Source organism: Pteronotus mesoamericanus, unplaced genomic scaffold (assembly GCF_021234165.1).
Source record: "Pteronotus mesoamericanus isolate MK-2021 breed Mesoamerican mustached bat unplaced genomic scaffold, CSHL_Meso_final contig_164, whole genome shotgun sequence".
In the NCBI taxonomy this organism is placed as follows: domain Eukaryota; kingdom Metazoa; phylum Chordata; class Mammalia; order Chiroptera; family Mormoopidae; genus Pteronotus; species Pteronotus mesoamericanus.
Window position 1 is genome coordinate 7,948,599 of NW_026555065.1, and position 16,304 is coordinate 7,964,902.

A 16,304-nucleotide genomic window follows, 5' to 3' on the forward strand; every position below is an offset into this window, starting at 1 on the left:
CACACACACACACACACACATTTGCATACATTTTAAAAGAAAATTCACACAATGAAGAATAAACTTAAAACTAATGAAAATGGTTAATTGGAGGAGGGATGGAACAAAGTAGAGGAGGCAGGATTAGCACCTGGATTTCTCTGAATATCCTTTATAGTATTAACTTTAAGCCATATAAATATTTTACATGTCTATAAAATAAATTTTAAAATGTTAAAAAAAAGCCAATCAAAGCTGAAATAAAACAAATGAATCCACTCTATACTAAGTTAGTGGTTTAACCAGTCAGAGAAGAATTAGTTTAAGTGATTAGAAACTTGGTAATTTGACTGTACATCCCTAAGGATTTATCTACTAAGTTCAGAAAGAATTGCTGAAAAATCTTAAACAGCATTTAGTAGTCATATTGTTATTAATGATACTTCTATTTTTATTTTGAATACATTAGATAGCTTGATAAAGCAAATAAGTAATTATGTTTATATTAAGAACTAAGAATTTCAGTGTAAGAGATACAAATGCCAATCAAAGACGTTAAGTAAAAGCCCTATAATAATACTAGAATCATATCAAAAAGATGTGAGAGCCAACTTGAAGGGTTTCCTATTGGCCAGAGATGTGTCAGTTTGACCATGATAAAGGATGACTACAGTGGATTGAAACATAGGAAATATGTTAAAAATCCTTGAATTTATAATGATACTTCACAAAAAGTACTAGTCACTTTCAGAGAATGCTAGTACTTGAAGTCATTATTCTGACAACTGATTTAAAAAAATCAAGTATTTGTCTTGCCTTTCCAGTACAAACTATATTTCAGGGTAATGAGAAAATATGACTATCATCATTTTGTAGCTGCTAATGAAATAGTGAATCTAGGCAATGATCCTCATCAATAGCTGCTAAAATCATTAGGAGATCAATGAGGAATTTTATAATGGATAGATTAAGTTGATGAAACTTGATGAACCAACAAATCAATTGTAATATCACAAGAAGAAAGATAACCAGACATCATTAACCTCCTGATTGAAGTGGGGGCACAAAGTGCCACAAATAACATATTCAGGTTAAAAATTTGTACCTGAATCTGATCAAGTTACTAGATCATTTTAATAGGAAATTCCAAGGATATAAGAACGTGTTAAATGATATCTCAGGGATGCAGAACTTAAAATCCAAAATGTTGAAATGTTTACAGGATAATTAATCTGGTTTCTTCTACAAATATCTAGCTGGTGAGGAAGTTGGCAGAGTATGGGAAGAGTCATTTGACAAAATTAAGAGATGTATCCAAAATTGGATACGGATTCCAATAAACAATTGTAAAAAGACATCACACTGGGAAATTTTACATTTGACTTGATATTTTATAACATTAGAAATTATTAACTTTTATTAATATAATTAATGATATATTTTATCGAAGAATCCTTTTATAGCTACACAATATTTAGAGATGCATACTATTTACAGATAAATGATATTTTTCATTTTATCTAAATTCTGTTGGGAGTGAGAATTCTTTCTCAATTCATTAAATTTTGGTTTTATATTTATGAAATTTATTATGATTATATTATTTTCTTATTTCTTGCAAATGCTATGAATGATACTTCTGATTTTTAATGTCTAGTGTTCTAATTTTTGCTTTTAGGTATTTCATTATTATCTTATTAATCCATTTAGTAATTGGAGTATTTTTTTATTTCTAAGGACTTGGGTATTTTGTTTATTTACATTTTTCTTAATGATGCCTCATTTTATTTACTTCTAAACAAAGAGTAAGACCTTAGCAAATAGTGGTTTGTGCTGTATTGATTTTTTTTTAAATATTAAATTTATAGTCCATCTTTGGAAATGCCCCTTGGATTCTTGGGAGGGAAAAGGTATATCTTCGTAGTCTGTATATGTTTTCAGTCATTTACATGTATTTCTTTCAGTCATTTAATCTCATTCATACTTTCTATTTTTACATACTTAGAGACAGTGTGTCATTGGCCAAGTACAATAGTTTTTCTGTCAAATTTTCCTTTTATTTTTAAGTTTTGACTGCCTGTTTTGATGTGTTTGGCATGTTACAATTCATGACCAGACCATATCTATTCATCATGGATTTCTTCTTTATTCAGCGTAGGATTCCTTTTACTGTCTAATGCATTTTGTGTTGAATTCTGTTTTGTCTAACTATTAATATTGCTATTCTGTCTCTACTTCTTGATGTTATGCCCTGTGGTTTTATGTTTTAATCTTTGTGAAAGAATGTCCTATGTCAATAGCATACAGTTTAATTTTTTTTTTTTTTTTTTTACTAAATCTAGTCGTCTTTTTATTTTACTTAAGAGCTACCATTTACTGAGAAGCTACTATTGGGCCACAGACTGTATCAAGCAACTTTCTATATACAGTTTCTCATTTAATCCTTAGGACAAATCCAAGAAGATGACCCTATCATCACTATTTTAGTGATGAAGAAATTAAGGTTCAGAGACATTAAAAAAAACTTACACAGGTTGATCTTACTACTTAATTGCTGTCAGACAATTTCTTTCTCAAATCCTAAGCTGCAAAGCTAATAGCCCGGCCTGTAACTAAATTTCCATGGTATGTGTTTAAAATGCTATGCCAGACTAAGGAGAAATCTGTTGTAGCTTTGGGGAGAGGACAGTTTATTCCTGAATAAATTAAAGCTCTTCTATTACCAAAATGTACATGAAAAACTACAGCTTCAATGGCTTTGTGTCCTAGAATCACTTCCTGTCCATTTCTCCTCCTGTTACTGAGATTTGTTTTCCCTGAGTAGATGTAGAAAGTCACTGATTGATGGACCAGATGCAGAGGCTGGCGACCCTTCTCAGTGGCAAAGAGGCTTTTCTGTTGTCAGCTGAGTCCAGGTGTCTCTACAAGAGTGTGTAGAATGGGTGTGAATGAAAATTTGCTTCCTTCCTATATTCTTTGTGGTTCTATTGTTTGATTAGTGGAAATTCCTCATGGGATGTGATAGTTCACAAGTATTCCCCCATTTCCTGAGTTGTTACAGCTTGGCAAATTTGTCTGCATTTCATCAACCTTTCACTGGGAATGTAAGATTAAATAAATCAGTTGCTAGTAGTTTATTGTCATTTTTTAACAAGGACCTTTCAGAGCCATTAGACTTCTGCTTTTAAAGAGCATGAACTCTGTATGTGAGGAGTAGGGGCATTAAGAGATACATGAGTTGTGGTCTGGAATTTTTGCTGATAGTTTACCAATATACTTTCTTAAGATGTCTAATGAAGTTAATGAGTGCCGAAAAATTGAGACCCTTGAAAATCTGGATCTGGATTTTGATGATGACGTCACAGAACTTGAAACTTTTGGAGTAACCACCAGCAAACCATCAAAGTCACCAAGTCCAGTAAGCACTTCCACGGTACCCAACATGCCTAACACTCCCATAGCCCCCAGTGTGGCAGCCACACCTGCGGCACCAACTGCGCCAGTGGACATTTCTGCTCACTCTAGAAGTTTATCTCAGATTCTAATGGAACAGTTGCAAAAGGAGAAACAGCTGGTGACTGGTGTGGATGGTGGCCCTGAAGAGTGTAAAAATAAAGATGATGAAGGATTTGTACCATGTGGTGAGAAGGCATCGGATAATTCTGACAAGACGCAAGATGGTGTCTTGAAAACATCTGATGCCTTGCAATTAGAAAGTTCTGCAGAAAATGAAACCTCTAATAAAAATGACATGGTTACTGATACTGTGTATGCTGATGAAAGACTAAATGTTCTAGAGAACACAGACAATTCAAAGGAAAAGACTGTTACATCAGAAGCAGCAAAAACTGAAGATGTGATGCTTTGCAATAGTGACACAGATGAAGACTGTTTAATCATTGATACAGAGTGTCAAAAGAATAGCAATGGAAAAACAGTTGATGGGGGTTCTAATTTAAGTTCTAAGCCAACCAGCCCAAATTCTTCCTCAGGAAACCAGACTAATGCTGCTTGTAGTCCTGAAGACTCCTGTGTTTTAAAAAAACCTATCAAACGAGTATACAAAAAATTTGATCCAGTTGGGGAAATTTTAAAAATGCAAGATGAACTCTTAAAGCCAATTTCCAGAAAAATACCTGAATTGCCCTTAATGAATACAGAAAATTCTAAACAGCCTCCTGTTTCCGAACAACCCTCTGCCCCTTCAGATGCCTCTAGTTGGCCAAAAACTTCATGGCCTTCTGCGTTTCAGAAGCCAAAAGGACGTAAGTAAATACTTACCAAAAAAAACTTTATATTGACTGTTTTGCTTATTCCTTGTCCTTCGTTTTTTTCCACCCTCATTCCCTCACTTTCTCTTTCTTATAACCTGTTTTCTAATCTTTATATAGTCATTCATATTTCATTTTTTAAACATACTGATGAGTATTTTAGCTTCCAAACTTTCTCTCAAAATACATACCCAAAGTTGTATGGATTTTGCAACCTATGTTTATCCCACATGTGCAGTAACCACTAAGCTTTAGGTAATGTTGTTTGCCAAACTGATGAATGGGAAGTGCATCAAAAATAATCATACACATTTATTAATCAAAAATGTATTTATTCTTGGTGTTTTGTACTTTCTCATTTTGTAAAATATATACAAAGCTTCACTTCAGCTCTGCCTAGATTAGGAAAAACATTTCTTTAAACTCTTTTTTTCTTCTCGCTTCATATGTTGTCACTAATTTATACTTTGGGGATAGTTAAGGTAGTTAAAAGAAAGAACCTTAAAGCTTCGATTTCAGTTCTTGCTGCAGTTCCAGTAAAAGTAAACAAGTGGTAATAGTGTGATGGTCAACTCAGATGAAATAGAAAGTTAAAGTTGATAGAAATTTAAAAGTAGATCATTGAATTATTTTATCTTGAATTATGCTAGATAAATAACTAATGTATTTCCAAATAAAACTGAGAAATATAATTATTTTTAAAGGATTGCCATATGAACTTCAGGACTATGTTGAAGATACATCAGAATATGTAGCTCCTCAGGAAGGAAATTTTGTGTACAAGTTATTTAGCCTGCAAGACCTGCTGTTACTTGTACGATGCAGTGTCCAGAGGATAGAGACCAGACCACGTTCTAAAAAAAGGAAGAAAATCAGAAGAGTAAGTTGTTACTTGCGGAGTTACGGTGTACTAGCCTAAGTTGATAATCAACAAATATTTAACATGGCATTGTTATGAAGTTTAATTTAAGTTGCTGATCGCTCTACTAGTAGTTTTTCCAGGCTGAAATTTTAGTAAAATACTGAAAAGATTTTCAGTGAGGAAAAGTGTTTAGTTAAATATAATAGTCATGAATGCTGATAGTGTTCTTGCATGAAATAACAAACTTTGTGGAAAATTACACCATCATAGATTTGACCTAGACAGGCCCATGTGTTCCTGCTTTCTCTGTCATTTTGGATTTCTATGATGACATATTACCCACTTTCTCTCTTACTTCAGGGATCTTCTTCACTCACTTTAGAAGTCCAAATTGTGAAACGTAGGTTTTCACAAACATTTCAAAAGTCTTCCCAGAATTATTAGGAGACCAAATGTCATTCTCTCTTTTTCCCTTGTTTCTTAGAGGTTCGATATAAGTATTTTCCTTAATTAAAAAAGTTTTTGCCCTATCTGGTGTGACTCAGTGGATTGAGTGCCAGCCTGCAAACCCAAAGGTCACCAGTTTGATCCCTAATCAAGGCACATGCCTGGGTTGTGGGCCAGGTCCCCAGCTGGGGGTCATGCGAGAGGCAACTGATTGATGTATCTCTCGTACATCGATGCTTCTCTTCCTCTCTTACTCCCTCCCCTCTCTCTGAAAATAAATAAAATCTTTAAAATATATATATTTATTAAATGTAAATACAATATATACCATGTTTTTTCTTCTTTTTATATCCTCCTTTAGAGCATAAGTATATTCCCCTTTCTCTGAAAATAAGTAAATAAAATCTTTTTTAAAAAAGGTGTTGCTACAGTTTGCTGAATTGGCTCTTTCTGCAGTTTTCTGTATTTGATATCTGAAATTATATTCCAGATTAGTTTGGTGTGTGTGTGTGTGTGTGTGTGACCACTGAATTCTGGTAAATAAAGAGTAGCTTCTAGATTATAATTGATTATGTAAGAAATAATGAAGTCTCTAATTTTTTCTTAAGAATTTTTTTCTTTTCTGTACATATGTCATAGTATATATTTTTGAAAGCATTAATGTCTAACCTACCACCCAATAAGGACCTTCAATGACCACTTTATAAAATTCCTAACCCATAATTTGGTTTTCATCACTACTTCAAACTTGAAATTTTAGAAACCAAATGGTTTTGAATTAAATGTATGGGGGAGTTTTTTTTGTTTGTTTGTTTGTTTGTTTGTTTTTTAGTAAGAGAAAGTCAAGGGTACAAAGACTATTCATTTGATATCAGTCTCTTCCTAGATAAATACCAGTATTCTCTATTAAATGATTTTACTTTATTTGCTAATTTTTCCTGTCTCATCTATCTTTAACTGTGATCAACTTAATGGCCATAGCATAAACATCTTGAATACACAGAGTGTCAGTGCTGTAGATTATATTTTCAAGGTGTTATTTATTTCTTTATTTACATCCTTACCTGAGAATATATTTCTTGATTTGAGATTTCTTGATTTGGTTGCCTCCCATATGCACCCCAACCTGGAATCATACCTGCAACCTATTAGGTGCCCTGACCAGGGATTGAACCTGTAACCTTTTGGTATTTGGGATGATGTTCCAACCAACTGAGCCACCAGGGCTCAAGGTCTTATATCTTTAATCCTTACTCACTATCTGATTTATTTGTGGGATAACCTTATTTCTTTCACTACCCTGTGCAGAGCCCATACCACTTCGTGTTGATTTACCAACTTACAAGTGAAAGTACTGATGGCTAGCGTTGCTTAAGTGAGAATACCCTAGGGATGTTTTGGGTAGTTACTTAATTCCTGAATTTCTGTTAAAGACACTCTTATTCACTTGACCACATTGAAATTTCAAATGTCAAAACAGAATCTTATAGGAGAGAATTCACTCTAATATCAAAGTCATATCAAAATATATCCAAACAATCCAGCCCCAAAGAATATCTGAATAACCTTATATTTGATTGTGTCAAACGCAGAATTAAATTTAAAAACCTTCAGTGAATAGTTATTATATTGCACCTACCATTGTATGTAATAGTTTAGTACACATCGTTTAAATCTCTTAGTAGAGTGTTTCCTTTGGAGTCATATCCTGTTTCTCTCTGTTTCTCCCAAATGTTTTATGCCACAGAAACTGAATAAATAGGTATTGAATAAATGAAAAAAAAATTGAGGGGTGAGGAAGGAGGAGGGTGTTTTGTTTTTAAGATTTTATTTATTTATTTATTTTTGGAGACGGGGAAGGGTGGGAGAAAGAGAGGGAGAGAAACATCAATGTGTGCTTGCCTCTCGTGCACCCTCTACTGGAGACCTGGCCGGCAACCCAGGCATGTGCTTGATTGGGAGTGGAACCAGCGATGTTTTGGTTCGCAGGTCGGTACTCAACCCACTGAGCCACACCAGCCAGGGCAGGAGGGTGTTGTTGAAGAAGGGAACTTTAGGGAAGTTGAGACACTAGTATGAAAAATTTAAAAGGGGTACCATTTAAACTGTAATTAGGTTAGAATCCATCCTCATCAATATTTTCTACTTAAAAATTAATTTGTTTAGGTAAAGTTTTAAAATACATTTAGAGGTCTCTTTAACCTCTGCTGTCCAAGAACTTCATCTTCTTTGGGTCTTCAGTTCTCTGTTATCGTAGTTGAGATTTTAGTTCCCAATATCATTTATCCTTCTTCATCAAATCACTGCTAAATAAGAACTACGCATCAGAGAACAGAGAACTTTGAACAGCAGCCAGTGTCAAATGACTGAATGAAATAAAGAGGGCTAATTTGGACCGGAGACGAAGCTAGATCTTACTACACATAGTTATGAAATACACACCAAGTAACTGTGAATAATTTAATATATTCTGTTATATGTCTCAGGAAACCAAGTTTCCTAAGAGATGTATTCTAAAGTGATTCTAAAATTTATTTTTTATTGAATTTACTGGAGTGATATTAATAAAATTATATAGATTTCAGGTATACAATTCTATAATATATCATTTATCCAATTATTTTTTAATTTATATTGATATTCCAGAATGCAAAAAAGGATAATGACGGTGCTTGAATATTAGGAAAAAAAAGAACGTACCCAATGAGATCAATGTCAGAAAATAGCTAGGAAATACCTATTTAGGAATGTATGTAAAAGTTTAAAAGGCTTATATGAAAAATCGGAAAAACAGAGAACCAAGAAAAGAAGAAAAGTTTTCACTTAGGGAGAATAGGAGTACCTATCAAGGGAGAAAAGAAATATTAGATTTAATTTTTATATTTAGAAAATCGTTATTACATTTAAACTTTCATTTTAAATTTAGACTACTGAGATAAAACATTCAGACTTACTTTTCCTAGGCTTCCTGGAGATGGCAGTAGAATACATATAGAAATTAAAACCAGGTTCAGGAGTTAGTTTTACAAATACAGCAATATTATAAAAAAAAAATTCTCTAAAGTATTTTCTTTTCAGAAATAGTAATAATTTTTATTTTTTTAAAAATCTGAACTCTGTAATCGATTTATGATTCAAAAGGGGAATCTTCTTCATCAATTATTCTTTTCCCAACCCTGCCATAAACTGACTCTGTGTCCTTGAGCAAATTTCTTAACCCTCAGAGCCTTCATTTATCTCCAGCTACTATTTGCAACTGTAAGTAACTTAGATGCAGATTGCCAGTTGCTGAAGAATCATTATGCAATAAAATGCTTTAGGAATAAAATTATCCTAGTCATTCTACATATCCCTGTTTTATGTAAAATATTTTATGTATTTTTTCTTTTTTCTTTTTTTTAAATCAAGGGGCCTGAGTACTCAAAGTTTGGACCCTGGAACAAAAACTTGTTAAAAATACAAAACCTTGGTTTTTACCTCAGATTCCACATTTTAACATGATCACATTCCTATGCACATTGAAATTTAAGAAACACTACTTTACAGTTTCAAAACTTTCAAAGGTAATTGTATGAACCAAACTTAAGATAAATTTTATCAGATTTGAATTGTTCTTATCACCACCATTGTGCCACGTCCATTAAATTTGTGAAAATCACTTTGTGAAAATCAGGAATTCTGAAACATTTATAAAATATTTTCAAATATATAATTAGTAACAGCTTAGTATAATTTCAAAAATATTGTACTAAATAGCCATGTCACTCTAAGTTCCATACATCTTGTGGAGCTTAGACACTGCTGGAAATGAAGACGCTGCTGTTAAGGGTAGAATTGTCTTTGACATAAATGAGATAACATGACTACTGTTATGTTATTTCACAAGTGTTTTTTTCCTTACATACCCTCCTTTAGAGCCGTAATGGGTACAGTTGTTTTACTTAATCTACTTAGTATCCTGACCAATACACTCTAAATGGATAATTTGCCAGGTACTAAGTGTCTAGAATAAAGCTTTCATGTTAAGAAAGCTAATGGAATTCACAGATGTTTCTGTAGGTATTAACGCTCATACACTCATAGAATGAAAACAAGCTGCTCAGAGTATTTGAGCCTTGGTAATGTGAATGTGACTAATGCTTTAAAGGGCCAAAAAATAAATACCTTTTTTATCCTCTTGAGAATTATTAGTATATTTTATAGTCATTCCTTCTCAGGATCTAGTTTTTAACCTTTGGGTAAATATGTATCATAGGCTCTGTTCCAAGGTTTCTGCTGTCAGTCAGATTCCCTGACAGAAGTCAAGTGTGTACATATGTGGGGGAGGAGGGACATGTTGATTGGGATGAGTTGGGGGCCGTTCAGGATCTCTTCTTCATCCACATCTTGCCCCCATCTACCAAGGTTCCGTCTATCTTTCTGTCTAAATCCTACCAAATTTGGAAGGACCAAATAAAATTACTTGAAAGCATTTTGAAAGTGGCAAACTATATAGGCAAATATATGTGCTGTTAATGGTAAATAAATGGAAGTTTCAAAAAGTATAACTTTGCATTGCAGCAATTTCCAGTTTATGTTCTACCAAAAGTAGAGTATCAAGCTTGTTATGGAGCTGAAGCTCTGACTGAAAGCGAAATTTGTCGCTTATGGACTGAAAGTTTATTGCACTCCAACTGCTCATTTTATGTTGGTAAGTTGTGTAAGAGGCTTTGTTCTCCTTTTTTATTCTCTGATAACTACATACCATATTTTGCCATGTATAATGCGCACCCATGTTTTTGGCCCAAACTTTCAGAAAAGCAAATCTTTCACTTTAATTTTTTAAATCAATTTTTTATTTATTTATACTTAGAAACAAACCCGATTATTGTATTTCAGGGTATTATTTTGCATAAGGATACTATTACTGCTTTTTAGAGTTACACTTTTAACACAGAACATAAATAAAAGAATTAAAAACATTTATATAAATACAGAATTAGCACTGTCCATATATAATGTGCATCCTTATTTTTCCCTCAAAAATTTGGGCAAAACAGTGCACAAAATACACGGCAAATACAGTACTTCTTTTTTAAAATTATATTTTATTGATTATGCTATTACAGTTGTCCCAATTTTTCCCTCTTTACCGCACTCCACCACGCACCCCCCACTCCCTCAGGCGGTCCCCACACCATCGCTCATGTCCGTGGGTCATGTGTGTAAGTTCTTCGGCTCCTCCATTTCCTATACTGTACTTTACATCCTCCCGGCTATTCTGTAACTGCCTATTTGTACTTCCTAATCCCCTCACCTCTTCACACATTCCCCCACAATCCCCTCCCATCTGGCAACCGTCAAAATGCTCTCTGTATCCATGATTCACTGGTCTTGTTTGCTTAGTTTGTTTTTTAGATTCAATTGTGGATAGATATGTATTTATTGCCATTTTATTGTTGATAGCTTTAATCTTTTTTCTTAAGTAATTCCTTTTAACATTTCATAGAATAATGGTTGGGTGATGCAGAACTCCTTTAGTTTTTTCTTGTCTGGGAAGCTCTTTATTTGCCCTTTGAGTCTAAATGATAGCTTTGCTGGTTAGAGCAATCTTGGCTGTACCCTGCTTTTCATGACTTTGAATATTTCTTACCAATCCTTTCTAGCCTGCAAAGTTTCTTTTGAGAAATCAGATGGCAGTCTTATGAGAACTACCCTGTAGGAAACTGACTGCATTTCTCTTGCTTCTTTTAATATTCTCTCTTCATCTTTAACCTTTGGCATTTTCATTATGATGTGTCTTGGAGTGGACCTCTGTGCATCCATCTTGTTTGGGACTCTCTGTGCTTCCTGGACTTGCATGTCTATTTCCTTCACCAAGTTAGGGAACTTTTCTTTCATTATTCTTTCAAATAAATGTCCAGTTTCTTGCTTTTTCTCTTCTTCTGGCACCCCTATGATATGAATGTTGGAGTGCTTGAAGTTGTCCCAGAGGCTGCTTACACTATCCTTGTTATTTTGGATTCTTTTTTCTTCTTCTTGTTCTGATTGGTTGTTTTTACTTTCTTATGTTCCAAATCATTGATTTGGTTCCTGGCTTTATCTAATCTACTCTACTGTTGTTTCCTTGTAAATTGTACTTTATTTCAGTTAGCTTATCTTTCATTTCTGACTGGATCTTTTTTATGCTGTGGAGGTCCTCACTAAGTTCCTTGAGGCTCCTTATAAACAATGTTTTGAACTCTGCATCTGAGAGCTTGCTTATCTCCATTTTGTTTAGTTCTTTTTCTGTAGTTTTGATCTGTACTTTCACTTGGGCGATCTTTTCTCCTCGTTTTGGCATCCTCCCTGTATTTGTTTCTATGTATTAAGTAGAGCTGCTGTGACTCTGTGTCTTGGTGTCCTGTAGGGTACAGTGGCACAGCCTTCCCTATCACCCAACCTGGGTACTTGAGGTGCATCCTTTGTGTGGGCTGAGTATACCCTCCTCTTGTAGTTGAGCCTTGGTTGCTGTTGTCAGGTCAAAGGGAGGGATTTACTCAGGCCAGTCAGCTGCAAGGACTGGCTGTGACCACTGACCACCAACCTCCGCCCTCCGTGGAGGATCAGCTGTGCAGGGGTAGAGTGGTGGTGCTCTGACATGATCTGTAGCTGTCCACTGGATGTGCAGACTCTGGGGTTTCCTGGGTGCAGGCCAAGCTCAGCCCTGAACTGTGTTCTGCTCGGGGCCACTGCTCAGGTTGCCTGAGTTACAGAGCAATCTGAGATGGCTGCTCCTTGTGCTGGGCTTGGAGGTTCCCAGGTGAAAACAAACTATGATTCAAAGCTGGCTATTGCTAATGCTGGGCCTGGGGCCACTTAGCAAGAGGTATGGGGTCTGGAGACTCACTGAGGCTGGCTGTTGCTTGTTTGAAAGGATTTAGGGAGTTGTGAAGCATGAGCCAAGACCAGCCAGTCATAAGGAAAACCCAGTGTTAACTGCTTGGATGGGCCTATAAGTTGGGTGGGACAGAGCCTCAGGGGATTTCCAGAGCAGGGGGAAAACAGTGTTGGCCAAGTTGATGGAGTCTCAGATGTGGCTTCAGCCATCGGCTTTGTGGCTTTGCAGGGGAAGGATTCAGAAAAGGGACAATGGCCTCTGCCTGCTTTTCTGTCTGGGAGGAAGCTATTCCCCACCTCTTGCCTTGACGCCAGACACTTCATTTCCTCCCTGTATGCCACTGGTGCCTTTTGAGCTGCTACCCTGGTACTGGAGCTCAGAGGGAGTGAGTTTGAGTATATGCTTCTGTATGTGGGTTCTTTAAGGATCAGCTGTGCAGGGACTCCAGTATTTTCTTTCACCAACTCAATCCCCGTTGGTTTTTACAGCCAGAAATTATGGGGACTTATCTTCCCAGCACTGGAACCCTGGGCTTAGGGGCCCGGTGTGGGTCTGGGACTCCTTGCTCCTGAAATATCCCTCCCAAATTTTTATCCACCAAATGTGGATATGGGACCAGTCCATTCTGCTTCTCCACCCCTCCCACCAGTCTGGGTGGATGTGGTGTCTTTAATATTATAATTGTCAGATTTTCATTCTACTCAATTTCTGGTGGTTCTGAGTGATAGCTGTTCTATAGTTAGTTGTAATTTTGATGTGGTCATGTGAGGAGGTGAGCTGTATTTGCATATGCCTCCATCTTGACCTGGAAGTCAATACATGCTTCTTAATTCAATTATAAATGTCAACTCTATACTTCTTGTTTTCAGTTTGTGGTTGTGTTAACATTCTTTTCTATTAAAACACCATTCCTATTCCAGAGTTAATGGTAATGTGGAACTAGTGATATCAAATGTTTTGATTTACCTCTTATTCCCTATCTATTTAGTTGTACGTGAATGTCAACAAAATTACTTTATTTTTAAAATATATTCTTAAACAGTGTAATTAACTAAAAACATAGGTGTTTTCTAATGAACTTCTTTAAAAGTAATTTTTAATTGCTTTGTGCATGTATTTTGATATGTTTTTGAAATTAAAATGATGTTTTCAAAAATCTCAAATAATTGATGAAATATATATATATTTTTCTTTGTTTTTGCTTTCTTGTCTTTGTGGGGTACGTACTTAGGCAGGGATTTAATTTGTGTTAGCTGGGTTCATGTACAGTTAACATACTTCACATAGAGAATAACTATCATTCTTGATATTTTTCCCTCCCAGCGGCATCTGCCTACAAATCTCAGTCAGTCCCAACCATCTCAGATTACCCGTCCAGTAAGCCATTTTCTTCCTGTGATCTCTCAGTGCATTGTCCTTTTTTTTTTCCTTTACTGCTCTTATGACTTGTTGCTTTCTACTTTATTGTCCTTTTTTACACCTATCCTGTCTTCCCATTAAATAATAAGCAGTTTAAGAATCTGATGAAACTTTGTATTCTCTTAGTGCTTAACATAATTCCTGGTATATGATAAATGTTATGAGTGTGTTTTTCTTGCTTAATCAAAAAAGGGTTACATACTGGCAAATGTTTTTCTGTATTTCAGCCAACCAATATTTTGTCTTCATATTCTGTGAAAGTATTAATAAGATAATTGATTCATCCTCTCTGCTTAACTCAAAAAGGAAGTGGCTAAATGCACTACTTGGTCTTACTCTAGCCCTCTCTTCATTCATCATAACACACTGACAGAAGTTTATTGTAGTAGTTTTTGACCAGTGACCACGATTTCAGTGTTCTTCCAAAAGGTCTGAAACATACCAACGGTCCATCCACATACCAAGAAGTTGCCATCCATATCCACTTCAGGAAAGGACTAAAGAAAAACTTATCAAAAAACTTAAAATCCTTTTTAAGTTAAAGTGTTGACAGAGAATAGGTATTCATGACTAAAACAAAGCTTGTTTGTTTTAAACAGTGCCAGTTTTAATGTAATGGCATAGACATACAACTCAGCTTTATGTATCACCACAGTGCCAGGAGGACAACTGTTCTTTTTAGTACCTTATGTGGTACTGCCTCATCTGTAAGTTGGGAATTAAGATAATTTTTACTTAACTTTTTTATTCTTCAGTTACAATTTACATTCAGTATTATTCTGTATTAGTTTTAGATGGACAACAAAGTGGTTAGGAAATCTGCGCTTCATAGAGTGGTCCCCTGCTGCTTCAGGCACCCACCTGGCCCCACACACAGTTACCACAATAGTGACTCTATTCCCACTGCAGTAATGTATGTTTCTGTGTGTGACTGTTCTGCAACTACCAATTTGTGCTGTTTAATCCCTTCACCTTTTTCACCCATCCCCCACACCTCCTCCCCTCTGACAACTGTCAGTCTGTTCTGTGTGTCTGTGAGTCTGTTTCTACTTTATTTGTTTATTTTATTCATTAGATTCCATGTATAAGTAAAATCATATGGTATTGTCTTTCTCTGCCCGATTTATTTCACTCACCATATAATACCCTCTTGGTCCATTCATGCTATCACAAAAGGTAAAATTTCATTCTTTTTTTATGGCCTATAGTAATATTCAATTATATATGCGTACCACAGCTTTTTTACCCACTCATCTATTGATGGGCACTTGGGTTGCGTCCATATCTTGGCTATGGTAAATAATGCTGCAATGACCATGGGGATGCATATATTCCTTCGAATTATTGTTTCAGGTTTCTTCAGATATATTCCCAGAAGTGGAATCTATCAGCCATAAAGCAGTTTTATTTATAATTTTTAGAGGAACCTTCATACTGTTTTCCACAGTGGCTGCACCAATCTACATTCCCACCAGGAGTGTACTAGGGTTCACTTTTCTCCACATCCTCATCAGCACTTGTTGTTTGTTGACTTATTGATGGTAGCCATCCTGATAGATACGGGGTGGTGTCTCATTATGGTTTTGATTTGCATTTCTCTGATGATTAGTGGCATTGAGCATCTTTTCATATCTCTGTTGGCCGTCTATATGTCTTCTTGGAGAAGTGTTTATTCAGGTCATCTACCCCTTTTTAAATGGGTTGATTGTTTTTCTGGTGTTAAATTGTCTGAGTTCTTCTAAATTTTGTATATTAACACCTTATCAGAAGTATCATTGGCAAATATATGTTCTCCCATTCAGTAGGTTGTCTTTTTGTTTTGTTGATGGTTTCCTTTGCTGGGCAAAAATTTTTTTAGATTGATGTAATACCATTTGTTAATTTTTCTTTTGTTTTCCTTGCCCAAGGAGATATACCAGAAGAAATATTGCTACAAGAAATGTGAGAGATTTAACTGTCTATGTTTTCTTCTAGGAGTTTTATGGTTTCAAGTCTTATATTTAACCATGCATTTTGATCCATTTTAAGTTTATTTTCATATATAGTATAAGAAGGTTTTCGGTTTTTCAATTCTTTTGCACAAATCTGTCCAATTTTCCCAACACCATTTATTGAATAGTCTTTATCCCACTATGTGTTTTGCCTCCTTTGTCAAATATTAATTGACCATATTGGAGTGGGTTTATTTCTGGGCTCTCTATTCTGTTCCATTGATCTATATGTTTGTTTTATGCCAATACCATGCTGTTTTGATTACTGAGTCACTGTAATGTAGTTTGATATCAGGTTGCATAATACTCCCAACGTTGTTCTTTTTTCTCAAGAATGCTGAAGCTATCTGGGGTAATTTGTGATTCCATATAAATTTTAGGATAATTTGTTTGACAGTAGCTCTGTGAAAAAATGCATTTGCTGTTTTAATAGGGATTGCATTGAATCTGTAGATTGCTTTGGGTAGTATGGACAT

General features: G+C 35.2%; 1 protein-coding gene across 1 annotated transcript in view; it reads left to right on the forward strand.

The window, feature by feature from the left end:
• ICE2 (interactor of little elongation complex ELL subunit 2) overlaps positions 1 to 16,304 on the forward strand; it is a 61,899-nt gene that overhangs the window by 30,381 nt on the left and 15,214 nt on the right. The window contains exons 11-13 of the mRNA XM_054565339.1: positions 3,266 to 4,244; positions 4,955 to 5,130; positions 10,120 to 10,249. Coding sequence (XP_054421314.1) covers positions 3,266 to 4,244; positions 4,955 to 5,130; positions 10,120 to 10,249 — 1,285 coding nt within the window. The remainder of the gene's footprint in view (positions 1 to 3,265; positions 4,245 to 4,954; positions 5,131 to 10,119; positions 10,250 to 16,304) is intronic.